The sequence below is a fragment of the Chenopodium album genome, chromosome 22 (genome assembly GCF_948465745.1).
Source record: "Chenopodium album chromosome 22, dcCheAlbu1.1, whole genome shotgun sequence".
NCBI classification, from domain to species: domain Eukaryota; kingdom Viridiplantae; phylum Streptophyta; class Magnoliopsida; order Caryophyllales; family Amaranthaceae; genus Chenopodium; species Chenopodium album.
The window spans coordinates 2276095-2303052 of record NC_137855.1 but is presented as its reverse complement, the minus strand read 5'-3'; the positions used below and the strand labels follow the sequence as shown (position 1 = coordinate 2303052).

The 26958-nt window shown below is 35.0% G+C and overlaps 5 protein-coding genes across 5 annotated transcripts; 4 read left to right on the top strand and 1 right to left on the bottom strand.

Moving 5' to 3' along the window:
* Window positions 1-249: 249 nt before the first annotated feature.
* LOC145605256 (dihydropyrimidinase-like) lies at window positions 250-5154 on the top strand. The gene is made up of 13 exons (XM_081661302.1): window positions 250-551; window positions 708-878; window positions 1662-1713; window positions 2034-2303; window positions 2379-2590; window positions 3038-3158; window positions 3253-3340; window positions 3447-3525; window positions 3770-3857; window positions 3960-4000; window positions 4097-4149; window positions 4221-4377; window positions 4755-5154. Exons 1-13 carry the CDS (start codon window positions 477-479, stop codon window positions 4944-4946), a joined length of 1599 nt encoding a protein of 532 aa, XP_081517428.1. The 5' UTR covers window positions 250-476; the 3' UTR covers window positions 4947-5154.
* Window positions 5155-7973: 2819 nt separating this feature from the next.
* LOC145605543 (putative pentatricopeptide repeat-containing protein At5g06400, mitochondrial) lies at window positions 7974-11363 on the top strand. Its single transcript, XM_081661613.1, has one exon. It carries the CDS (start codon window positions 8053-8055, stop codon window positions 11176-11178), a length of 3126 nt encoding a protein of 1041 aa, XP_081517739.1. The 5' UTR covers window positions 7974-8052; the 3' UTR covers window positions 11179-11363.
* A 568-nt stretch (window positions 11364-11931) lies between these two features.
* LOC145605653 (rhodanese-like/PpiC domain-containing protein 12, chloroplastic) lies at window positions 11932-15853 on the top strand. The gene is made up of 8 exons (XM_081661726.1): window positions 11932-12315; window positions 13112-13225; window positions 13313-13404; window positions 13696-13796; window positions 13891-14001; window positions 14809-14917; window positions 15012-15062; window positions 15634-15853. The coding sequence occupies exons 1-8, from the start codon at window positions 12000-12002 to the stop codon at window positions 15712-15714; spliced, it is 975 nt and encodes a 324-aa protein (XP_081517852.1). The 5' UTR covers window positions 11932-11999; the 3' UTR covers window positions 15715-15853.
* Window positions 15854-16315: 462 nt separating this feature from the next.
* On the top strand, window positions 16316-18922 carry LOC145604530 (calcium-dependent protein kinase 17-like). Its single transcript, XM_081660418.1, has 8 exons — window positions 16316-17116; window positions 17223-17366; window positions 17455-17607; window positions 17717-17832; window positions 18040-18207; window positions 18296-18423; window positions 18561-18660; window positions 18748-18922. The coding sequence occupies exons 1-8, from the start codon at window positions 16429-16431 to the stop codon at window positions 18841-18843; spliced, it is 1593 nt and encodes a 530-aa protein (XP_081516544.1). The 5' UTR covers window positions 16316-16428; the 3' UTR covers window positions 18844-18922.
* A 508-nt stretch (window positions 18923-19430) lies between these two features.
* Window positions 19431-26362, bottom strand: LOC145605898 (endoglucanase 8-like). The gene is made up of 7 exons (XM_081661963.1): window positions 26109-26362; window positions 24996-25406; window positions 23986-24078; window positions 23405-23566; window positions 21238-21349; window positions 20933-21096; window positions 19431-19883 (listed from the first exon to the last, which is right to left on the bottom strand). Exons 1-7 carry the CDS (start codon window positions 26298-26300, stop codon window positions 19560-19562), a joined length of 1458 nt encoding a protein of 485 aa, XP_081518089.1. The 5' UTR covers window positions 26301-26362; the 3' UTR covers window positions 19431-19559.
* Window positions 26363-26958: the final 596 nt, after the last annotated feature.

Below are 26958 nucleotides of genomic sequence, written 5' to 3'. Positions count from 1 at the left end.
CGGATGTACTAAATCAATAATAATTTCAACACCAATGAACCCAATTTCAACACCAATGAACCCAATCATTTTTGTTTGTTTTAATATAAATTTTAAGGTTCGGTAAAATCATTAACGGTATTAGCAGTTCTATCATGAACGGTCCATATTTTTGGCCATTTATTTCTAAGTTTGCCATTTAATAAACAAACCCGTGTTCATAAATTATCAAGTGGGGCTCAAAAATTATATTATACTCGTAGAATAAAAAATTAGGAGCAAATTCCAGGAATCAATAATATGATTGGCTCATTAACCCAGAAAGAAAACGTCAACAAAGCATCAAAAATCCTCTTCCCCAAAGTCTTAACACTCAACGTCAGTTACTCAATTTAATTGAAATCAAATCAAATCAAATGAATTCACTATACTAACAAAAAGAAATTCCAACTTTTCTCAAAATAAAAACTTCTCCAATCTTTGGGTGATTAACTAGGATGATCACTCAGTTGCTAATCTTGGTGAATCTCTTTGCAACTTTCTCTTTCCTACCTGCAACAGCCACCAATCATGTAAGTTCCTCATTTTTCTGCTAATAAAATTGTTAATTTATTCTGGGGTTTTGATAAGTTTTATGATTTTTGTCAACTTTCATATAATCTATGATTTAGCAGCTATTTATCATGTTTTACAATATTAAATTTTGATGGGTTTTAATTTCTGGGTAGTTTTGTGATGCTGGAATTGATTATGGAGAAAGTGGGTGTCAATTTTCATCATCATCATCATCATCAAAGATATTGATTAAAGGAGGAACAGTTGTTAATGCCCATCATCAAGAAGTTGCTGATGTTTATGTGGAAGATGGTTTAATTATTGCTGTCCAACCCAATATTAAGGTAATTATTGTCAACCCATTTTTTACCCTTTGTTTAATTTATGGAGTATTATTTTGTAATATAATCACCAATTAGTGACCTAGATGATGTTCTTGTAATTGTTTTTGTTGTGTGCCAATCTTATGGTGGGAGGGTGGGACATTGGGTTCTAATTTTTCCAGTGATCATGTTGTTAAGTTTGTTGGCCTCATTACTACATTGGGAATTTTATTTACATATGTTGAGATGTTCGGAAAACGTTGTCATATATCGGAAAGTAGTGATGGACTGTTGTTGATGTCTCATGGGTCATGACTATTTCACTTGTAATGAGTGAGGGTTAGAGAGTGCAATAATGCATTGATCATAGCTGAGGAGTGTTACAAAACTTATGTAGTATCCATGATTATGATTTAAATCGGACGAGGGAGTTGTTAGAGCAATTGGTGAGTAAACAAAGAACAATTGAGAAATTTGAAAGTGGAGAAGACATAAAAGCGTGGAGGTGAAAAAATTCAGTCTTAAGTATTGATACAATCTGACAGACACAAAGAAGCTATGTCATATAACATGCACAAAAACACAGTCGTAGATCTGGAGGCATAACCAGTGCAGAAACTCTACGAAAACTATGAGAGGCCTCTCCACTGCGTTAGGGGAGTTCCTGGTAAAAACAAATCTGAAGGAACTAGGAAAGGCCTCTCCTCTTGACATAATTGGTCTTAAGTTGTCCTGCCTCAGAATGTAGAAGTACTCTTTATTTTAAATCTGAACTGTGAAATCAAATTTTTATTCTGCAAACAGGTGGGTGATGATGTCGTTGTGCTTGATGCAACTGGAAAGTATGTCATGCCAGGTACTTCAAACTTATCACTCCTTCTATCCTTACATAATAAGCCACATATGAGCTCATTTAAATGAGCTAAAAATACTACAACTTTTCTTTACTAATTATTTTCTTATGTCTCCATCATACCAATCTGTTTTCTCTTTGGAATTCTTTTAAGGCATTAAGTATAATGTGGACTTTAAACTTTGTTTTGCTAAATTTATAATGTGACCTGTTATTTTAAGAGCTAAAGTGGCCTACCATTTTGGCTCAGAGGTAGTGTAAACTGTATGATACAGGAAATAACGTGTATCATTAGCTTACTTCATGTATTAAACACTTAACAGGAGGCATTGATCCTCACACTCACCTGGATATGGAGTTCATGGGTACTCAGACGATCGATGACTTCTTTAGTGGTCAAGCTGCTGCATTAGCTGGTGGTACGACAATGCATATTGACTTTGTCATACCTGTTGATGGAAGCTTAACTGCCGGTTTGAAGTTGTACAAACAAAAGGCTCAAAAATCATGTATGGATTATGGTTTTCATATGGCAATTACAAAGTGGGATGAAGTTGTTTCAAAAGAGATGGATTTGATGGTAAAGGAGGAAGGTTAGTGCTTCAGTTTCTCAGGTTTATATCTTTCATAGTCAATGATTAAATTTTAAAATGCTTTGCAAATTTCAGGTATAAATTCTTTCAAATTCTTCATGTCGTACAAGGGGTCTTTCATGATAAATGATGAGCTTTTGATAGAGGGGTTCAAGAAATGCAAGTCTTTGGGTGCCTTGCCTATGGTTCATGCAGAAAATGGTGATGCTGTTTTTGAAGGACAGAAGCGAATGATAGAACTTGGCATCACCGGTCCTGAGGGACATGCTCTTTCAAGACCTCCTCTGGTAATTTCTTAGCATCTATTCAGTGTTTACGACTTTTGAATGCTTTCTTATTAGTTGAAGAGCCTCTTGGACTTCAAATATCTGTTTATTATATTTTTCTGTATCTGAGTCTGACGGAGGGAATTGCAAATTTTAACCTACTTCTTTCACCTGTTTCTCATTCACCGATCTTTTTCCTTCCTGGAGTTATTCTGTGCATCAACTTTCTATTTCTGAAGAGTCAAGTTAAATTGTTATGAACTTTATGAAAGCTAGGAGTTTGTTTTATGGTTCCTCATCATTCCTAGAACATTCTATACTTCTCCGTGAGGCATGGGTTGATATATTTGTAGATAAAAAGTATAACCAGCACATTATAGCTAGTGGTTACAAATATCATTGGGATTCTTTCTCTGAAGTTGCATGAAGTTTGTTTTTCAATTTGTCATATCTTTCATGGTCATTCAGCTTGAAGGAGAGGCAACAGTTCGAGCTATTCGATTAGCGCGTTTTGTAAACACACCTCTATATGTGGTTCATGTGATGAGCATTGATGCCATGGAAGAAGTAGCCAAAGCTCGAAAATCAGGTTCACAGTTTATGGTTATTTTTGAGGATCAGGTGCTGTCAATTTTTACAATCCTCTTATACCGACTACTTATTGTCTCTCTTCTTGGTTACAGGGCAAAGAGTCATCGGCGAGCCTGTGGTTTCTGGATTAATCCTGAATGATTCCGTGCTTTGGGATCCTGACTTCTCCATTGCATCGAAGTAAGTACCACTTTTTATCTGCTTTATTTTCGCTCTGTCAAACTACCAGTTTTATTCACCTATTTTTTGTTCTGTATTTTTTTTTTTTTTTTTTCGTGGGGATCAGATATGTCATGAGTCCTCCTATTAGGGCAGCTGGTCATGCTAAGGCGCTTCAGGGTGCTCTTTCATCTGGAGTCCTTCAGGTTTCTTCCATTGTTAGAGAAAATTTGATATTGATTCCGTGGGAAAAGAAAAAAAAACTCTGCCGTTTAGGAACATGTTGACTCAAAATTTCACAAAAAATTTCCAATTGAGCATCTAGACTATTTTGTTGGTTATTCTATATTTTGGATGATGCTCATCCTAGTAAAGTTGAAGACATCTTTTCATTCTGGATATTAATTTATAAACATAAGATGATGAACATTGTAATTTACCATGCTGCAGCTAGTCGGAACCGATCACTGTACATTTAGTTCAACACAAAAGGCTTTCGGAATTGATGATTTCCGAAAAATTCCAAATGGTGTTAATGGTAAGCGCAAGATTGATACTTTCTAGTTTCTACTTTTCTAACAGTAATCATATTTGATTGAATAATTCAAATATGAATTTCTCGCTGTTATCTCATCCTTAGGACTTGAGGAGAGGATGCATCTAGTCTGGGATACAATGGTGGTAAGCTTCCAAAGATTGTAGCATCCATGAATATAATTTTGCTTAAAAAAAGCTCAAAGGTTTCAATTTTGTTTGATTGTGCCTTTGTTTATTCAGGAATCTGGGCAGATATCAGCCAGTGATTATGTTAGGATAACCAGCACAGAATGGTATATATCTTGACACTTAAACATACGGTTCCTAATTTGTCCGTTCATTCTTGATAAGTTTCTTTATGCAGTGCAAAAATCTTTAACATATACCCAAGAAAAGGAGCAATACTCCCAGGATCTGATGCAGACATTATAATACTCAATCCTAATGCAAGTTTCACAATTTCAGCAAAACTACATCAATATAGGACTGATACAAATGTCTATGAGGGGGTAACGGGAAAGGTAAATCTGCTGCTAATTTTAATATCTTTATGTTTTATACTTTCTATACTATCATATGGATATTGAGAATTATTTTTGCAAATCACAATCATAAACAATTTATCTTTTTATTGCTTTGGCTGTCCCTCTGCTGGCCACTATTTTATTTGTCTGCCCCAATTCAAAATTATATCATCTGGATCTTGTGAGTTAAAAGTCAAAATTCGCATACTACACTAAATGATACACATCTCCAAAATTTTAAACATATCGGTGTAGTGATGTAAAAGTGAACCTCATTGAAATATGAACTGTTATATAGGGATGGAGGAAGTGTTATGTATAAAAACCTTGCATTTTTCTGAACCTTTTCCTGTTGGGTTTGCCTATTTTTCTAGGGAAAGGTTGAAGTGACTATTGCGGGGGGAAAGATTGTCTGGCAGAATGGGGAGCTGAAAGCCTTCCCAGGTTCTGGAAAATACGTAGAGATGCCTCCTTTCAGTTATGTTTTCGACGGTATTGAAAAGGCAGATAGCAATTATCTCTCTTCTCTCCAAGCTCCGGTAAAACGATCCAGATCTTCCACTTAAAATTGCAAATACTTTGTACATAAAGTTTCACCTTTGTTTTACTTGCATCAGTTACATGAACTGAATTTAAGCATGAGCAATACACGTCATTGTTGAATTTTTTGGATCATGCAGGGGAAAAAAAGTTCCTGTGGCGTGACACAAACTGCAAATGCATTTTAATTTTTCTGAATTTATCTAAGTAAACAAAATTTAGTGAGATAAAAAATGACCAAGCCTTGATTTCAGTTGCATAAAAATATTATTTACTGATTCATATAACAGATGTCTGCTTTTAATCACCTTATAGTAGCTATGATTTTACACGAATTTGACAATAATTGCAGCAGGGATTCTTCTTTTTAGTAAGGCATTATGCAACAGTACGCCATAATTTTGTTTTTCTTCTGCAAAAAAATAGTGTTTAGTATCAGATTGGGAAATGCAATTTACACTTTATGATCATAGAGTGTGTTTTTATTTACAGTCTTTGTTAGGGTCATACTTGATTTTTGTATTGATCTAAGGACACTATTGATCAATATCAAAATCAAGTACAAATCTAATTTCTCTAATAGTTGATCATGGGTCGGGTCAGGACAGGCTCCTAAACGGCTAGCTGGTTTTTGAGCCCAGCCAGAATTTGAGCTTGAAAACAGTGGCCAAACCCTGTAAAATAAGGCTTGGCTGAGCTTACTTGATCAGCTTACTACCCAACTAGCCAACCCTATGTCAGTAATGTTACTGCTGCTGCAGCATTAAAATTTCTGTGAAACCTTGCACAATTTATATGTTTGGATGAGAGAGTTACCATGGATGTAGAATCATCTTGGTGTGTATTTTGGTGATTGTGGTGGTGATGGACATGAGGATTCGGTGGAGCTTTAAAGATCGGTTCATTTTTTAGGCCCACATGCTTAACATCCATCTTGGCTTGTTTTCGTTGAGCTCGTGCTTGGCCAAAGACCATGGAATAGTTTGGACTTATCTCTCCTTTTTGATCCCAGGCTCCGAACTGAGGGACTGATTTCCACTCCTTTTCCTGCATGTTTCATTTGTTTAGTTAGTGGAAAAAAAGTTGAAGATAATGTAATTAAGTGTATTGTAAATTTGTAATGCATCATAATTCATCTTGTAAAATATGTTCATTACTTAGTTACTTGGGACTTTGTAATGGTTTATACTTAATACCCCTTTAAACCATAAAATGCAGATTAACCGATACAAACAGAACACGCATCTATTGGCCTATATCATGACATATGAAGCATAAAGCTTATTTTCTTGCATCATGCATACTAGAGATGGTTGATGTATCGATAATTATGTATGGCACAACCTGACCGACAGATTTTTACATGGAATTATTCTGATTCTGTTTGATTCGGGCTAACATTTCTACTTGAAAATTAGCATGGCATATGTATAACTCGATTCTACAGCCCGACACATAATACTCTGCATGACATATATTCAACCATTTAGCGAATAGAGTTGCCAGACATCACAGGAATGACAGACAAACAGTTTCATAAACATAATACGTGAAGATCAGGAAAATTAAAGAATTTTATAGAAGGAATGCAAGGAAGAGGAAGAATGATGCAAAGAATGTTGGTATATGTTGATGGAATTTACTTACTTTACCACGGCCTTCCATGGCAAAGCGGCGAAGAAGAAGAAGAAGAAGAATCTGTACATTGGTTTCATGTCATCAATGATATTGGAAATCTTACTGTCTAAATTTGGTGATGATGATCTGTGTGTTAGCTTGACAAGCGGGATTGTTTTTCTCCTTTTTTGAGCTTTACTATTGTTGTTTCTGTAAGGACTGGTTATTTAATTACCCCAAAATTGTAGAGATTTACCGCCGTTGTTCCTTAATGTTGTCTTATAAATTTTTTTTTAACCACATTCAATGCATATCTTCTATTACTCCGTAGTTATATCTTTAATTACGTATATATACTCGCATTTTTTTTCTTATTTACTATGTATACTCAACGAATAATCGTGGTCAAAATTTCTCTTTATTAAATGGAATAGACAAAGAGAAGAAATTCTAACTAAGTTTTACTGGTTTTTATATATATGGATTGTTCGGCATAAGAAAGTATGTGGATTGTTCTCTTTATATATATGGATTGTTCGGCATAAAGTATAACATAAATATACATAAACGACATCGCACAAAATTAAGGAAATATATAAAGTACTAAGGAAATTTTATGAATTTGCAACACAAATTGTGAATTTATAATCAAACTAATTGTGTTTCAAAAAAAAAAAAAAACATCAAACTAATTACGGAGTACAAAAAAAATTAATACTTTGTATCTCATTAGCGGATTGTTTGAGCTTCACAGCTCACACTCACAATAAATTGACACAAGCTAGGCATGTCACCTTTTTTTTCCCTTGGCTTGTTCTATAGCTCAACAGTCAACACCAAGCACGAGGTTTGTTGGCACAACACGCGAGCTTATCTTACCCGACCTGGCCTGGGTGATCCGTAACTCTTGTGTAGGCCTTGCGCTTTGAGTGCATCTCATACAAATTCTTAAATGAACCTAGTTCACACTAATTATTGTGGACCACTAACATTAGAGATGACTGTTTTATTAATAAAAAAAAAGTCACTATAATAAAATGAAGGTCACTATGTTGTAAATAAAAGTCATTTTGATAGTATATAGGCTATAAGAGGTTAATTTTTTTAATAAAATATTTTATAAGGTCAATATAAATAATAAAAGTCACTATGTTAAAATTAGGGTCATAACGTCGTATTTCAAGTTCACACTAGTATTAAATGTTATACAACTTTAATAAAGGTTACTATGTTAAAAATAAGGTTACTATGTTAAAATTAAGGGACACTATGTTTAATATAATGTCAGTTGCGTGTGTATAAACCCCGGGTCCACAATAATATTATTGTGGACCAGGTCCACGCAAGTATTTCTGTACATCTCAAGCTCTTCTCACTATTCCCTCAAAAAAAAAAAAAAAAAAAAAAAAAAAAAAAAAAAAAAAAGCTCTTCTCACTATTGTTTTTTATACTGTACTCAGACTACTCACTAAGTATATACAGTGGCTGGATCTTTTTGGTTTTCATCAAGAAGAGATGTCAATCACCCGCGTATCTCAATTCAACAAATTAGCCCAATCACGCAACTCTCAAATATACCTCAAATTTTCAACAATTTCACAGAGAAAAACCCAATCAAAATCTCAGAATACCCAGAAACCTAGACATAAGAAGCAAGCATTGTTGAAAAAAGATGATCATGATTCTTTGTTTAGTGAAATTACTGAGATATTGGGTACTGGAAATCTTGCCCTAAGTAAAATTCCATCTGGTGTTTCTGTCCCTGTTGCAATGACTCTAGATCTTTCTGGAAATGGGGATTGCACACAAGGTGTTTGTGAAAATGCCCAAGAGAAAATTGAGGGTAAAAGTGAAGAAGTGTTTGTTAATAGTGATAAAGTAGGAAACTTGACTGGAAATGATGATAACAGTTTTGTTGTACAGAAGATAACAGAGATTGTAAGGCAGGGTAATGTTGGGATTTCGATGGAACAACGATTGGATGATTCGGGCAGTGAATTTAGTTCCGATGTTGTTGTAAACGTGTTAAAGAGGTGCTTCAAAGTCCCACATTTGGCTAACAGGTTTTTCAGTTGGGTGAAGTTGAAGAATGGGAGTTGTCTTACCACTGCAAGTTACAACACAATGTTGTATCTAGCAGGGGAAGCTAAAGAGTTCGAGTTAGTTGAGAGGTTGGTCGAGGAAATGGAGAGTTTTGGTTGTGAGAAAGACATTAGGACTTGGACCATCGTATTAATGCATTATGGAAAGGCAAAGATGGTTGGGAAGGCCTTGCTGATCTTTGAAAAAATGAAGAAATCGGGTTTTGAACCTGATGCTGAAGCTTACGGATGGTTGATTCGCGTACTTTGTCAATCTAGGAAAGGTGAAATTGCGTTGGAGTTTTACAAAGAGATGGTCCAAAAGGATTATAGGCCTGATATTAGACAGTATGCAATGCTGCTCTATTGTCTTGCTGGTTGTGGAGATATTGATGGGATTTACTTAGTTGCAAATGACATGATTAATGTCTCTCAGATTCCGGAGCAGAATGTCTACTTCTTTGTCTTAAAGAGCTTCTGTATGTCAGAACGCATAAGAGAAGCTTTAGAGTTGATTCGTGATCTTAAGACTAAGAATTTGACGTTAAACTCTGAGCATTTTGAAATCCTGGTGAAGGGACTTTGTAAGGCTAGTAGGATGGATGATGCCTTGGAGATTGTTGATATTATGAAGAAAAGAAATGTTGTTAATGAGGTGGTTTATGAAGCTTTGATTAATGGGTACTTGAGAAAAAATGATTTTGCTAGGGCGTTGGATATGTTTCAGGGGATGAAGGATGCTAATATTACACCCTTGACTTCAACTTACACAATGTTGATGCAGCATTTCTTTAGCTTGAACGAATATGAGAAGGGATTTGCTCTTTATAATGAGATGCTAGATAGAGGCGTGAAGCTGGATTCTGTGGCTTACACAGCATTAATTGCAGGTCATGTACGCAACGACTCTATTTCTGCTGCTTGGAAACTATTCGAAAGTATGGAGGAGGAAGGAATTAAGGCCACACAAAAATGTTACTTTGTAATCATCAAGGAGCTCTGTAGGAATTCAAAGACTGATGAAATGATCAAGGTTTTGTATCAAATGCAGGATAATAAAATTAAGATTAGTAAGGAAATTTCCCATTGCGTTGTATCTTATTTGGAGAGGAAAAGGGAAACTAAGAAAGCAGAAGAGGTGAAGAAGATGCTAAAATATTGGGGGGATTACTATGAAGCAGTTGAACCATCTGAAAAAGATGATTTTTCTGAGACGAAGGTGCATAATCTGGAGTCGAATAACATTGAGCAAAATGGGGACTCTCTGTTGTTAGAGCCTTTACCACGATCTTTCAATAGCGAAGATCTACATAAAGTCTGTGCCATTTTGTCATCACCAAAGGGTTGGTATGATATGCAAAAAGCCTTGGAGGAGTTCCAAATTTGTTATACACCAGATCTTGTGACTGAGATCCTACGCATTTGCAGTCAATATGGTTATGCTGCCCTACAATTTTTCTCATGGGTTCGAAATCAGCCTGGTTACAGACACACAACAGATTCTTACAATGTGGCAATGAAAATAGCTGGTAAAGGAAAAGATTTTAAACACATGAGAAATCTTTTCTTTGAAATGCAAAGAAACGGTTGTTTGGTAACACCTGATACATGGACAATCATGATATTGCTATATGGTCGAGTGGGCCTGACTAATATTGCATTGATGAACTTCAATGATATGAAAGCCAGTGGTTTGAAGCCAACAGCAAGTACATACAAGTACTTGCTTTTGTCACTCTGTGGGAGAAAGGGTAGGAAGTTGGACGAAGCCATCAGCCTGTTCAAGGAGATGATTAACACAGGGTTAGTGCCAGATAAAGAATTGGTTGAAGTTTGCTTTAACTGTTTCTGTCAATCAGGTAAATTGGAAGATGTGAAGAAGTGTATGGAATATATCCAAAAGGTTGGTTATGCTAAGCCTCTGAGCTATTCCTTGCTTATCAGGGCTCTTTTTCGGTGTGGGAAAGTAGAAGAAGCTTTAGCTCTAGCAAATGATGTCAAAGAAGAGCGCTCTACACTTGACCGTTACATCTATGGGAGCCTAGTTCATGGTCTCTTACAAAGCGGAGAGTTAGACAAGGCATTGGCTAAAATAGATTCTATGAAACAGGTAGGCGTTCATCCAACTGTTCATGTTTATACATCGTTAATTGTACATTACTGCAAGGAAAAGCAGATGGAAAGAGCATTGGATATTTTTAAGACAATGTGGCAAGAAGGCTGCTATCCTACCGTTGTTACATATACAGCATTGATACGTGGGTATATCAACTCACAAAATTTTGAAGATGCTCGAAAATTGTTCCTTCGTATGAGACTAAAAGGACCACTTCCAGATTTCAAAGCATACTCTATGTTGATCACGATTTATTGTGAGATGGAAAAGTCTGAAGTTGCAATGCAGTTGTTATCTGAAATGTTGGATGATGGTATTGTTCCTAGCACTGTTAATTTTCGGACTGTATTTTTTGGTTTGAATAGAGAAGGTAAGCAACATTTGGCACAGAGAATTATGCAACTAAAGCATGCCGTTGCAAATAAACGAAAATTCTCAACATAGTAGTGCCTGAAGGATGATGCAGCTTTGTTGATATATCCTTGTTGGAATTGGACTCCTAAATTGTACGGAGTATGTTACATGGAACTGATGGAAGGTATCAATTTCCATGCTAAATTGCTAATGAACGAGCTATTCAATTCTTTTTTTCACTCCACTGTGATGTCCTCTATGTATATTATGAAGTAACTCAGTCTTTAATTTTAAATGCATATGGCATTATGGCATATTCCAATTTCGTACCATAAGCGAGATTTGAATCTTTAGATGATGTATTTTCGGCTTTTTGCTAATCTAAACGAGACACTTCTCTTCATCCCACACTTGACTGTTTTAAACTTTTAACCACTTTTAAAAACATGTGCCCAAAGACTGCAATTGATGAATGATGATAGATGCCACAATAACCACCAAGACCCACAACAGTTCTTTGGAGTGAGCCTTTTAGTCTTATAGTTACAATAACCCTTATTCACTTAATCATACTTCATATCAACTTGATCATTGTTGAGCGCAACGATTAAGAGCTAACACGTCTATGATACTCTATTACAATTTATTTATCCAATCAATTATTTCTTCTTTCAAGGTCAAATCATATAAATATCATAATCGTCAAACACCATGTTAAATGAGACTTAGCTCGAGTTCAAATAAAGTGTTGCGAGTCGAACCCAAACTAGCCTAGCTCGGTATCTCCTCGGCTAGTTAACACCCCTAATAGCCTAATTACACTCCTTGTCTCCTGTTCTTCTTCTATTGCATTCGAACACAACAAAAAGAAGAAAACCATCAAAATTTGAGCAGCAAAAAACGCAGACAAAATGTTGAGCAGGGTATCTTACTCTCATCATCATCATATACCCTCCTTCGCATTTTCATCATCTTCCTCGCTTCCCTTTTCTGCATTTAGACCTTCTTTCAATTTACTCCCCAAATTTTCACTTTCCTCAAAACACCCTCAAAAGTTTCAAATTGAAAACATCCGATTTTTCACTTCTTCAACTATCACCAGTAAATTCAGTTTTTCTAGGTCTTTTGATCGTAATTCCTACAAACCCAGTTCAAGAATTAGTGTTTCTTCAATTTCTGGAATTTTTAGTTCATCCCCAACAATGCTGGGTCGTCCTTCTTTCAAAGGTATAATCTTTGTTCTTCATTTGAATTTTTATTATACTTTATAATTGTCCAAATTTTTTTTTCGGGGTCTTATTTTTCAGTTCATTTCGATTATTTCCTATTGCTGTTATACTTAATTAATTCCTGTGTTCTCAAGTTCTGAAAATGGGCCAGTGGAAAATTTGCAATCCATTGACAATTTTAGGTTTTTTCTTACATATTTTGACATTTCTAATAATAAATTAATAAAATTTGTAGATTTTAGCAGTTGGGTTTCATTTTGAGGACACCCAGAATTGTCTGTACATTGAGAACTGCAATCCTTTCCTGATGGCAATGTGCTAATGTAATGTGTCCACATTTCTTCTGCTTGTACTGTGAAACTTGAGTGTTTATTGTTACATTAGACCTTTACTGCTGAGGTATAGGTTCTTCAGAGGGGGAAGTTGCCCCATTGGCGAATCTGTATCGTATATGCCAGAATTACAGAAACCTTTGTCTATTGTTACAGTGCTATCTACAATGTTTTGGCAACAAGATTAAGACAATAATTTGTTCGAGGAGTCGGTCTCTGCCATTTATATACATTTTGCTTCTTTATGGTTTGAATTGAAGTGTCAATGTCCATCAATATCCATGTCTGAGTATTGAGTATCCAACATTAGTACTTGAGGTGTAACAAGTAATGATGAAGATGAATGTTGGTGATGGAGTTACATATATTAATTGGATCCTTTTTTTGATAGACAGCCTAGTTTATGTGATGTGATGTAATGTGAATAGATTTGATGATGATGATTTTGAATGCATTTAACAGCATTTACAGCTGGAAGTAGCTCTGGAGGTGATAGGGAACTATTGGTGCAGCACTTGCTTGTCAAAGAAAATGACCTTAACCTTTTAGTGGAACTTCAAAAAAGGGTCGCAGGAGGTATGCTTTTGCTGAAATTGTTATCAAGTGATTGTGTATGTGGATATGATTGATGGGCTTATGATAATTTCTGTTGTCAAATGCTAGGGGAGGATTTAAGTGATCTTGCTGTGGAGTACTCTATTTGTCCGTCAAAAGAAGAGGGCGGAGTGCTTGGTTGGGTCAGAAAAGGACAAATGGTATGCTGATTGTTTAGGCACTTGTTTCTTGCAAAGCTATCAGATAAGTTGTTGTTATGGATATTGCTTAAGAAATTTGACCCCTATATTATCAATTTGTGATTGTTCTTCACCTCCCTTAATACCCTATGTTGTTTGGAAGCAATTGATACTTTTCTGTATACAGAAAACTTATCATGTTTCCAAATTATTTATTTGGAGAAAGCTTTTTATGTTTCTGAATGTTTTGTTAAGAGAAAGCTATTTATTTTTCCGAATGAAAGCTGATTTGAATCATCCTCCTCTTACTAGGTACCAGAATTTGAAGAGGCTGCATTTTCTGCACCATTAAACAAAGTTGTAAGATGTAAAACAAAGTTTGGATGGCACTTGCTGCAAGTTGTATCTGAGAGGTTAGTTCATTAAAGATATTACCTTTTTTTGAGCTCCGAAAAGTTACTGATTTACCTTCTTGATTCTGTACCTTATTATATGCAATTGCTTTAGGGAAGGGTCATTGCTTGGTGAAGTTCAACCAAGTGAGTTGCATGAGAGGTTGCAAGATCCCAACTTCATAGAAACAGTACAGCTGATTGATGTTCGAGAGCCAGAAGAAGTGTATGTCTTTTTCCTGCTGCTCTGTTTGATGATTTTATGTATTACAGTTTGATCAATTTCTCTTGGTCCCTGAGCTGTTTTTCTATTATAGACTTACCCATTAAACTTCGTCATAGACAATGCTTTGGTTTTAAACAATTCTGAGATTATGATGTTGGTGACACACAAAGGTATCTATACTTGGTCACTGAAAAATGTGAGGCAGTGATATGTTGAAATTTAAAAGTTGAGCTTGTGGTTCGAAATTTCTTTTCAGGAGTTGGGGTAATGGGAATCTTGAGTTGAGCTTGTAAGATCAGAAAATAGATCTAGTCACAAAGTAAAACTGTTTTCAGGAATGGTTTTGTCTATCAGGATGGTTGTAGTTTGAACGGGATCCCTAGTCTATACCATTTAGAATCTTAGGACAAAGCAGCTTTCTGAATGCCAATATTTTTTACTCATTCAAGGTAAAGAGGGATATACTGTTAACATAGAGCAATATTTGGCATGTTATGGGATCATCACAGTCATCTTGCTGTTTAGTATAAATGCTCAGTGGTTTAAATTATCTGTTAATTGCCGTTTTGGGAAGTATGATAACTGGTGAGAGCATAGCTTGCAACTAGTAACTTTGATATCTTTGGAGTAAAATCCTTAGCTTCCATTTACTTGAAAAACTAATACTTCGTGCTAAATAATATCACCCTTGTTCCTTCAAATTTCACTCCTTCACCTACTATGATGTTGGGTGCTTGTATCATTGTATACACTGATCTGTTCTTTAAACTTTTGTATTCATTGACAACTTTGTTGCAATGGTTGCAGTTCCAAAGCATCGTTACCAAGTTTTCAGGTTCTTCCTCTTCAACAATTTGGAACTTGGGGACCCGAGATTACAACCAAGTTTGATCCTGACAAAGATACTTATGTTATGGTTAGTAGAATAGTAGTCTATTTCATTCACAAGTACCCATCTTAAATTTTTATTATCTGCGTCTAATGCACTAACACTTTTTAATTGGATCCAGTGTCACCATGGGATGCGATCAATGCAAGTTGCCAGATGGTTGCAGTCACAGGTAACCTCCTCTTTAATTAGTTTTATATGCTCCCTTCGTTTTGTCTTATCTATCTACTTTACAGGAGTAATTATTTTAATTTTGTATTATTTGTCACTTATGATATCAAAATTTCATTACTTGTCTGTTTAAACTTTATGATACCAATGCAATAGTTTCAAATTCATGAAAATAACTCATAACTTTAGTATATAAGGCACTCATTTTGGAACGGAAGGAGTATATTTGTTAGGCTAATTTTATGTGATTCTCGATTGATGCTGCGGTTTAAGTCTGATAGTCTTTAAGCATGTCGTGGCGTATGCTTGTTTTCCTCTTGTTAACTTGTTGGCTTAGTGAAATTGGTGCTTGTACTCTCAACTACCATCTTTTTTTTGTTTTGCCATGGCCTTTAGGGATTTTTTAAAAAAGCTTTTACTTCTTGCTATTGATTACGGGTCGTATCTAATTGAGATATTGATTTCAAGTAAAATTGAGGATTATTGTATCTTTTCCTTCTTAATCCTGTTTGTATCTTTGATTGTAAAGCTTACGAAAAGTTTTAATTAATTTATTAATATCTCTTGTTCAGGGCTTCAAGAGAGTGTTCAATGTAGCTGGAGGTATTCATTCTTACGCTGTGAATGTCGATCCTTCAATTCCAACCTATTAGGAAACTAAGAGGTAGCAGTAGCACAACCAAAGAAATCGCGAATTTTGTTTTGGACTTCTAGTCCTTTTCTCTTAACCATCAAAATTTTCCAATATAATGCGCATAGTTTGTTTATTTGTGAACCCTTACTTTGATAGAATTGTAATGTCACTGATCATGATCTTTTTTTTTTTTTTTTTTTTTTGAATAAATTGGATAAGCAGTAATTTCTTTTGTTTTATGATACAAATGATTATTAACTGTCCAATAATTCGTGGTAGTTAATTACAGGGTATTTATTTGTACAAAACTATGTATGTTCCCAAAATAGGGAAGAAACAAAATGAGTAAAATTTAAGCTTAAATATGTTGATATCTGAAAAAACAAACATGCAAAAAACAGTCAGATTCCCGCGAAATCCTCAACCAAAATTTAAGGGGCTTTTTTCTCAAAAAAAATTAAAAATTGCTTATTTTTTCCTACAATTCCTCAGCATCAACCCCTTCTTCCTTGCAAAATTTCCTTGAATCCAACCTGTATCTTCCCTTATTCTTTCGCTACGCTTTCTCTCTCCTCTTCCATCCTCTAATCTTTCGACGTCTCCCTTCAAAAAACGCAGTTTTCCATTAATTCTCTTACCCCCTGCCCCCCAAAGAAAAGATTAAGAAAGAAAAGCAACCCCTCATCTTATTCCTAAGCATCCGATATTCCTCTGTTATCTCTGCCTTTCTCCCATGGGCAATTGTTGCCCTCGAGGCAACGCAGCCCCTACCGAACCCTTGGATAATCAAAAGGGTGTCACCTCCACCTCCGGCAATGCTGCTAATAACCATAGCCCCCATAAGGCAGAGGCTTCCACTAAGCCATCTGTTCCAACATCTTCCTATAACAAGCACTCCAAGCCTACCCAAGTCGGGCCTGTCTTAGGCCGGCCTATGGAGGATGTCAAGTCCACGTATAGCTTTGGGAAGGAGCTAGGCCGAGGGCAATTTGGGGTGACCCATTTTATTACCCACAGGCAAACAGGTGAGCAATTTGCATGTAAGACCATTGCCAAGAGAAAGCTGGTGAATAAGGAGGATATTGATGATGTTAGGAGAGAAGTTCAGATCATGCATCACCTAACAGGTCAACCTAACATTGTGGAGCTTAAAGGCGCGTATGAGGACAAGCATTCGGTGCATTTGGTGATGGAGCTTTGTGCCGGTGGGGAGCTGTTTGATCGCATTATTGCCAAGGGTCACTTCACTGAACGTGCTGCTGCTTCGTTGCTTAGGACCATCGTTCAAATCGTGCATACTTGCCATTCTATGGGTGTTATTCATCGTGATCTCAAACCTGAAAATTTCCTACTCTTGAATAAGGATGAGAATTCCCCACTCAAGGCCACAGATTTCGGTCTTTCTGTCTTTTACAAGTCAGGTAAATGGATCTTGATGATCATGCCTTTGCTCCATCTAAAAAAATAACAATGAAAGCACAAATGTTCTGCAGTATTTATTCTTACATAATCTTGTGTTTTCGGCAGGTGATACATTCAAAGACATTGTTGGGAGCGCGTACTACATTGCACCAGAAGTTTTGAAGCGAAAATATGGGCCAGAAGTTGATATATGGAGTGTTGGGGTCATGTTATACATTTTATTATGTGGTGTTCCTCCCTTCTGGGCTGGTAATTTTACCTATATGTTTTATTTTTAACACCTTTTAATGTGCCATTAGAAAAATGAATTGAATTGTGAATCTTCTGCTTTTACTAGAAACCGAACATGGTATATTCAATGCTATCTTAAGGGCTCATATTGACTTCACAACTGATCCATGGCCATCAATTTCATCTCAAGCAAAAGATCTTGTTAGGAGGATGTTGAACGCTGATCCAAAACAAAGGCTTACTGCTTATCAAGTTCTCAGTAAGTTGCTAGGACATTTTATTCTGCACTTTCTCAAAATCTTTTCATAAATTGGCATCCTGTATAGTTTTACACAAGTCCTAACAAATTTTGTGTTTTTCTTCATTAGATCATCCATGGATTAAGGAGGATGGAGAAGCTCCTGATACTCCTCTTGACAACGCGGTCCTTGATAGGTTGAAACAGTTCAGAGCAATGAACAAGTTCAAGAAAGTTGCTCTAAGGGTCAGTTCATTCTCCTAAACCTTTTTTTTACATGATGAAAATCTTAATGATAAAAACAAACTTTACTTTTATAAAATATCTTTATTTTTTCATAGTCAATTTGCTAGTACAAGAAAGAAAAGTGTAGTTCTGATGAATTTTCAATTGGAAATGTTGTTAGAGCTCTTGAGAAATCATAGGGACTGAAAAACATGTGTAATGATATAGGTTATTGCTGGATGTTTATCGGAGGAAGAAATCATGGGACTTAAAGAGATGTTTAAGAGCATGGATGCTGACAACAGCGGGAGCATAACTCTCGAAGAGCTAAAGCAAGGCATGCAAAAGCAAGGGACTAAGCTATCCGAGTATGAGGTCAAGCAGTTGATGGAAGCTGTGAGTATTTTTTTTGCTCTAAACTCATGCATATTGCTAACTTTCTCTTAAAGATGAGGAAATGACTTAATGTTCTTTAAAACAACAGGCGGATGCAGATGGAAATGGAACTATAGACTATGAGGAGTTTATCACAGCGACAATGCACATGAACAGAATGGATAGAGAAGAGCACTTGTATACCGCGTTCCAGTACTTTGACAAAGACAACAGCGGGTAATGATATAACATTTGACATTTTTTTAGGCCTTGTTCTTAGCAGTTAATGTATTCATGATCATATTGAAAGGGAATTTGATCATGTTCACAAGAAATGATACATTATTTCCTTCTAAATTTTTATGTTATCTCAGGTACATTACAATGGAAGAACTCGAGCAAGCTCTACAAGAGTTTGGCATGCATGATGGAAGGGACATTAAGGAAATAGTTTCTGAAGTGGATAGTGATAATGTAAGTAAATTAAGAGAAGATCATCAATGGTTTTGTTCTGTTTATAATGTATGAATTAGTCTAACAAATTGTGTTCTTTATTTGTAGGATGGTCGAATAAACTATGATGAATTCGTGGCTATGATGAGGAAAGGAAATCCCGAGGCAGGAAATCTGAAGAAGAGACGCAGTATGGCAATTTAAGTGTTGGAGGCTATTAGTGATTGAGCTGCTCAACATGCATCGTTACATGTACAAAAACCTTCTGAGAAGTTGGTGGTTGTATAAATGCTTACTGTATATTGAATGTCTGAGCCAAAGAAAGGAGGGGTAGGGGGGGCTAAGAACAAGAAGCAGAAAAGCTCGTGGGCTGTCATGTGGCTCGTCGAGGTGGTGTTGGGGTGCTGCTTTTTTTTTTCTTTGTTCATTCCTTTTCTTGTTTTTGGGTCATCCTTTTAATCTTGTCCTGTTCAAAGTGTATATTAGTGCAATCTAACTCTTTTGTAACTAATGCTTAGAACTCACTTCCTTGTTCTTTATTGTTGTTGTAATTGGTTCATTATGATGTATTCCTTTGCTTCAAAGTTCTAACTCCAAAAACAAAAGGTTTGATATTACATTATTGTTGACAAGATTCCAATGATCTGAATGTATGTGGCTTGTCCTATTTCGATTAATAAGACATAGATACTAGCAAAAGCGATGAAATAAAAGTACCAATATAATGACACCGTTTTTTTTTTTTTTCCTTTCGGCGGGTAAGAATAATATCATTAATAATTAGGATGACATGACACCAATGGAACATCATTGATATTTTAGCAAGAATGTGATACATTACAATTTTCCATAGGGTGGCAATTTGCTCACCTCTATACCTTGCCCAACTTTCCATAGAAAAAACTTTAATAATTTAGGTATCAAGGATGGGCTGAAAAGTAGGCAAGAAGGCCCACAAGAGGGGCATTGATGTAAGTAGTGGGCTCGGACTCTTGAAAGTAAGGCCTGGAATCTGGAAAGGCATCAGTGACATTAGGCCCACCAACAACTGCTCCAACAAGCTTATTTGGGTTAGGGTTTGGGCTGAGGAAGTATCGAGAGCCCGCTTTACAGCCGATGTGGGCCGGATGAACATGGACTGATGGAAGCGAACTGCCCCTGTGGTGTATCCTTTGTGGATATCGCGGCCCGTAGCCCACCATGTATGACATCCTTATTGGATTATCCCCTAGTATGTAATCCACCTGCCAATTCATTCATTACCACATACGAAAACAATCCCGTTAATATCCATAAAGAAAATGTCACGTTTTTTAAAACAGTAATGGTTTGTGACTTTATGTCGAAACTACAATTATGATATGAAAGTGAGAATAGTCCTCGTAAGGACAATGTGTGACAATCAGTTTCGGACAAAGGAATGCGTTATTAACCATCCAATTATTAAGTTGAATGATGATTTGTAACATTGTTGTTGTTTTCATTCCATGTCACATGAAATTGTGCTGTTACAGCAAAGTGATGGCAAAGTTCCAAAATTAAATCAGAAACCTAATATGAAGGGCATGAACATGATAGATCATGAGAAGTATATAATAAAGTCAAAAAATAAATCCGTTGTCATGTGATATAAAGTGTACTAAAAATGAATAAGCAAATTATACAGTTGGATAGTAGATAGATATAGATAGATGCCTTGACTTTGTAGGATTATCATTGGATTTAATGTACTGCCTACCATTTTCAGTCCAAAATTATTCTCTCTTGTGGTCCTCTTTTTTTTACCTTAACTATTTTACTGTGCCTTTGGTAGTTAGGGTTACGGTTAGACCAAACTGTAATTAATTAACCATGATGATAAGTGAAACAAGCAATAATAGCTTATTTCGTGCCATAATTGACTCCGTAATACTCATTACGAGCTATAGTAATACATTAATCATATCTATGACATGTCTTAAAAAAACAAGTGAGGTAACAATTCATTGTAAGATTAACTAACGTTATATGAAAGTGTTACTCAAGTAACTCAACTGTACATTGTTACATACTCTGCTCCCTATCCTTACATGAATAAATACTCGTATGTGAAAATGAATTCAAGTGAAAGCTACATTCATAGAACGTATTCAATATTCATATGCATTTATTCATGTAACGGTAAACTTATTGTATGGTTAATAATATTGGTCCCCAAACATTAGGTTATAATTTTATCTATGTATGGTTGGTATATGTACACCATAATGTAGGAAGATGAACGTTAAAAGAATCCAAGAATAATTATACATACCTGACGTTTGGCAAACTGTTTTAGGAGAGCAGAAGAAGCTACGATTCCGCCACATGGCACTTGGTGATTGGAGTGGCTTAGATAGTTAGAGTAAGCTAGAAGTAGGAAAGATAGGGACGTTACATGTTGCATGTTACTTCCTCCAGTCTTGAAGATCAACCCGCCTACAACATCAATTGCAACGATTGATCATGTGTTATGTTATCAGATTTTGTACAATTCATATTCGTTATGCATCGACGAATCGTGCAATGCGTAGTGTTATCCCGTATGATTAATTGAGTTAACGTGTGTTTATAGTTTACCTGGAGAGTATTGTACTTGTGGATGAGCAACACCGGGAATCACTGAACATATGAAGTTATCCGCGTTGTTCTTGAAATTTTCCAAGTCATTGGCTCTCCCCATCAACACTTCCTATGATAAACAACATACGACCCAATACATTTATGTTAAACTTAGTTTGTTTACAATAATATTAAAAAGGTACTCCATCCATTTCAAATTAGTTTTTAAAGAATGACGGTATTGAATGGCATAATGATGAACATAAACCCCACACTTCAATTATTTATTTTAATAATGACAATTGATAATTAATAAAGTTTAAAAACATAAAAATAAAGGAAACTACTACCTCCGTTTCATGTTTTTTGCAACTTTGGAATATTTTATATCTCACAAATAATGGCCAAAGTTGCAAAAAACATGAAACGGAGGTAGTAAAATAAGTCAAACATAGCTATTATATGAAGCAGAAGTTAATGGCCAGAATGGGAAGCTCTGCATTCTCTACTGCATTTTTCAGCCTTATAGCACATGCATCTGCCAATAATTCCTCCACTATTTTTCCACATAATTACAAAAATAAATACTCATATAATATATGGTAATAATTTTTGAATTAGACCAATTGGGAAATTCGACTTTTGGGTAGACCAAGGTATTAATATTAAAAAAATAAAAATTACAGTAAAATGCACTGTCCTCCATATATCATCACAATATATAACAATGTATTGATTCAATCAGTTGGTCAGTCCATTTCACTTCTTTTCATTTTTTTCTTGTTACTTTCAAGATGTTTTTTATCAAATGGACAAAAACTTTTAGGCACCCAAATTAGTGGCATAAGAAATTATTAAAGCCCTAAAGAGCATAATTTATTCAATAAATATTAAATTATATTTTTACACAATTCATCATCCCTTTTGAATTATTTACAGTTATTTATATGTAAAGAAAAAACGTAGTTATTTGAGATGTTTCATCTCGATAATCTTTTATAATTTTCATATATGTTAAAGAATTACGGAGTAGTATTGTAACAACTAACAAGTTTCTCAACATGTGTTATTGATACATCAATTATTGTTAACTACGGAGTAAGGACTAAGGAGTACATAACATTAAACTAGAATTTCGACCAAAGAGTATGTAGTAAGCAAGAGTATAAGATATCATAGTGTGACATTATTGTTATTCTTTTTACATGTTGGAAAAAACCAATAATTATGTATTTCACATGTTTAAAGAATCAAAAACTTTACTAATCACATATTTAAAATTAGAAGAAAACACAAACATAATACTATGCTTCAAAATCCAAGCTGTTCACTTTACACTAAGATCTAAAATCACAATATCACAACTAATATCATGTGCAATCATATCATATCTACATAAATTCTTCTCCTCACATTATTTTATATTCGTCACCTTTTGACTATTTTTATACTCCAAGATGTTAATTTCATGATTATAAAAATCTTAGATTAGAAGTAATTGGATAACAAATGGGTTGGGCCCACAAGGTTGTAGCCCATAAATAGAGACCCAAACCCGAAACGAAACATAATCAGATAGATATTCCACAAGCACGTGATTGGCTAAGAGGTGGGTCCCTCGTAATTTAGTTCCCCTAGACCCTAAAATTAGTCACAGGACAAGAAGAATAATGTCTCGTTACATTAGGACAACAATTCCGTAGGTCCAGCATGGATTTAGGACTATATTACTCGTAATTATTATATACTTCATTTAATTAATACTCGTACTAATATGGATTACTCGATATAAGGCAACAGCCATGGAGAAGGGTAATGAAATAAACGAGATTCATCACAGATATTATGTTTTACTAGAGCTAAGATCGAGGTATTGATTTGAGTAAATGAGCTAGATTCAGTCGGCTCATATCTAATTTAAGTTTGAGTCATGTGAAATCATAGAGTTAATGGGTCTGATTTAGTCAAGTCATATCATATCTAGTTTAGATTCGAGTCATGTAAAATCATTTAGCTTATGCTAGTTGAATTTTCGATCGAATTTGGTCAAACCTAATCGAATTCATTCAGTTTTTGACACCTCATGGACATATACAATAACTACTACGGAGTAATCCGTAATTGTATTTTACACTATAAATTGACACCTTAAACTTTAATCAAGGAAAAAAAGATTAAAAAATACCTTGGAAATGAGGACATTGATACCAGCATGCTTATTATCCCATCCAAATTCATTAATAGTGTCTCCAGCTCTTAATATGACCTCGTTCTTCACTATGTATTCTCTATATTTGCGCCTTCTTGTGGCCTTGTGCAACCATGCAGCTCCCCATAGCAACTCATCCTGCATATCCCCCCATTCCAAGAATTACATACAATATCATTTTTAATCACCGTCATCTTAATTTAATTATTACGGAGTACACTATTCGTTACATTTCGACTTCTAATTACATTATATTTTACTCGTATATGAATATGACAATTAATTTCGAATAAAGAAATTATAAGTAGTAAAATATAGATACAACCTTAAGCATTGGATCACATATTGTAACACAAATCTTTAAATTATCGATATATGCAATTTACAATTATTTAATATCCGTATTTCGTAGCAAATGTAATAAGTAACGATAATAATAACGGGAAAAAGATTTGGAAATGCCTAAAAAAACAGAAAAACGGGAATAAATTAAAGAGTTGACATGTACACTACAAGTCTACAAGTACAAGTATAGGAGTACAAATTAAGAAGCCTACCTGGTAGCCGTTATTATCACAGTAAAACGGGCAAACTGCTCTTTTTAGACTCGAGCTGTATGCACCTCGATGTTTGTCTGCGAAATTGAACACCTATACATAGCACCAAACCCGAACATTATTATCGAACAATTTTACTCTTCAGTTCAGATATACGTAAAGAAAAATATAGTCATATCATATTATTACACCCGAGGGTACATAAAGTAGGACAATTATGTGCTCGGGTGTACAATTTAATCTTCGTAGTTGGATAATTTTGTCAATTTTATTCCCCGCTATTAGTGGCCATGACCAAAAAGAGTGAGCCGTTGATTACGCGCCAAAGCAAATTATATTTTCTTGGCTCTATATATATTTATTTACTTTGTCCTTTTTTCCGGTTTGTCAGTTTTGTGCTATTCTACTTTTATGTTTGTATCAAGTAAACTTTACTCAAAAGAAAAACAATTATCATGGTTGAAATATTAATTGGACACTATTAATTTGCACTCCGATAATCCTGATTTTTGACACTAATTACTCCGTAGTTAGCTAGCTTGATTTATTGATTACATAATTATATGTCGTCTTGTTTATTTACATGTTACACTGTAATTTTACCGGCTTAAAAATACATTACAGGGTAACAATCTTTTCTTTTTTTTTTTTTTTGAAAGAATACGGGGTACAATCTATTTCCTCTATTGGAATTTAATAATCATGTTAATTAGACTAGTTAAAACAAAGATTTTTATAATTCTCCTTTCATACAGAGTGGCATACCGCAACAAATCAACCATATGTCAGAAATCAGAATATCATTTAATTAAACACCACCTCCCCTAATGCAAATTGCAATAATGTAAACAAATTACAAATTGAGATAATAACTTTAAAAAATTGCTTCCTCCGTCCCTAAATTACATTTCTATTTAGGAATGTAATTTAGGGACGGAAGGAGTACTCCGTAATTAATAAATTAAAGGTGAAATAAATGTATTTGATATACCCACTTGTACAATACTTACTTTGATGGCGCGACTAAGGAGCAAACGAGAATAGGCACGATCACGAGACCTAAACACGATCGAGGCAGCAGCCAATGCCGCGGCAGTCTCTCCAGCAACGTCGGACCCTGGATGGTTACGATCAATGGCATAGACACTCCTTAACGTGTCCATATCCTCGGGCCTCTCCCAACAATTATGGTCCGAGTACGGGTCACCAACTTGAACATACATAATGTTTGGTACCTCGGCCGTGGCCTTTAAGAGGTAGTCGGTTCCCCAACGCACTGCTTTGAGCGCGTTGGGGAGCTCACTCCTCATATTTTTACCAAAATCTATCACACTCCATGATAGGAGTGTGACACTAAATGCCATTGGGAATCCAAACTTTATGTTGTCCCCCGCATCATAATATCCCCCCGTTAAATCTTTCTGAAATTATATACACAAAAAAATTCGTTAATTAAACATTGGATAAGATAACTAAAAATTTCCTAAAAAAAAAAAAAAAAAAAACTAAAAGTAAAAATTACTACATTAACATTAAAAATTTCATAATGCACGACAAAATGTTACGGAGTACTCTTTTATACTACTAGTATAAGGTATTTATTTTATTATACAATGTATATTAAAAAAATGCACGACAAAATCATAAAGTATAGAAAGCGTGATTAATGTTAATTTATCACAATATTTTCAGTATTAGCACTTACGGTAAATATCATTTCCTTTAAAATATTTTTGATTAACATCTTTGATTTTGGTCATAAAGAAGCTTTAATGGTCTTAAATTAGCAATTTATAAAAAGAAAGAAAAGTTGGTTACTTTATTTAATTTATTGATTGATGTGTTCTTTCTTAAGAAGTGAAATTAAAACCAAAATGCAGCTATCCTAGGAAGAAAAACTTACTAAATTCAGTAAATTGAGTCCAAAAAAAAAAAAAAAAAAATTCAATTATCATTAGTGAATTTTCATCTACATTTTAACACATAATGCTAAGTCAATAAACTATATTATAATACATGCAATGTCACTACATTCACTCCATTTAGAAATTAAAATGACTTGTGCCGTTAATAGTGTAATTTAAACTAGTAATGCGACAACTAAAAAAAAGACGGGAACATACACCAATAGAGTGACCGTCACGAAGAGCGGAATCACGGCGCCAATGAAGGCGTTGATCAGGGGGAAGTTTACCAGAGCGTTGGCCTTCAAAGAAAAGAATGCTCTTTCTAAGAGCATCCATATAATTATGGGCTGAAGAGAGAGAAAGTAGAGAGAGAACAATTAAGAGAGAGAGTGTAGAATTTTGCGCCATTTTTTTGTTTGTGGGGAAAAATGTGAGAAAGGGTTCGATGTATTTATAGTGAATTGCTAAACCACGCCCGAGTTCGAGTATTTTATATAGGGAGTTATGGAGTGGTAAAATAGGGGCCGGGGGAGGGGAATGTAGGGAGTTATGGTGTAGTTGTATAAAGAGAGTTTTAATTCATTGGATTCTTGTAACAAAGTATGGTTTCAACTGCGGTGGACACGTGGTTAAACGTGAATGGATAAGGTTTTCAATCACTTGTTTGGTTGACTGATTCTATTGGTTGTTTGACTCTATTGTGGGGCTTCGAGTTTGCTTAATTTCTATCAATTTGTTTAGGTGTTTCTTAATGCTAATTTTAGTACCTCATATAAACTTACATTAAGTAGGTTTGTGAACAATTCTGGTCAAATTGAGGCTTAATCTGTTTGTGCTAAGCTTGATACTTTATAAAAATTATTAGTGTTGGAGTTAACTTGAGTTTTTAAAAATCTCATTCAAGCTTGGCTAATAAGAGTTAAGCATGGTCAGTCTCTAGCTTAAAAATAACCTAAACATGTAATTGGTTTATGCGATTTTATTCGGATTCAAATTTATTGTCATATATGATGTAACTCAATTTTTTCAGATCGGATATCCAAAGATAGTGCGAACTTTAAAAAAA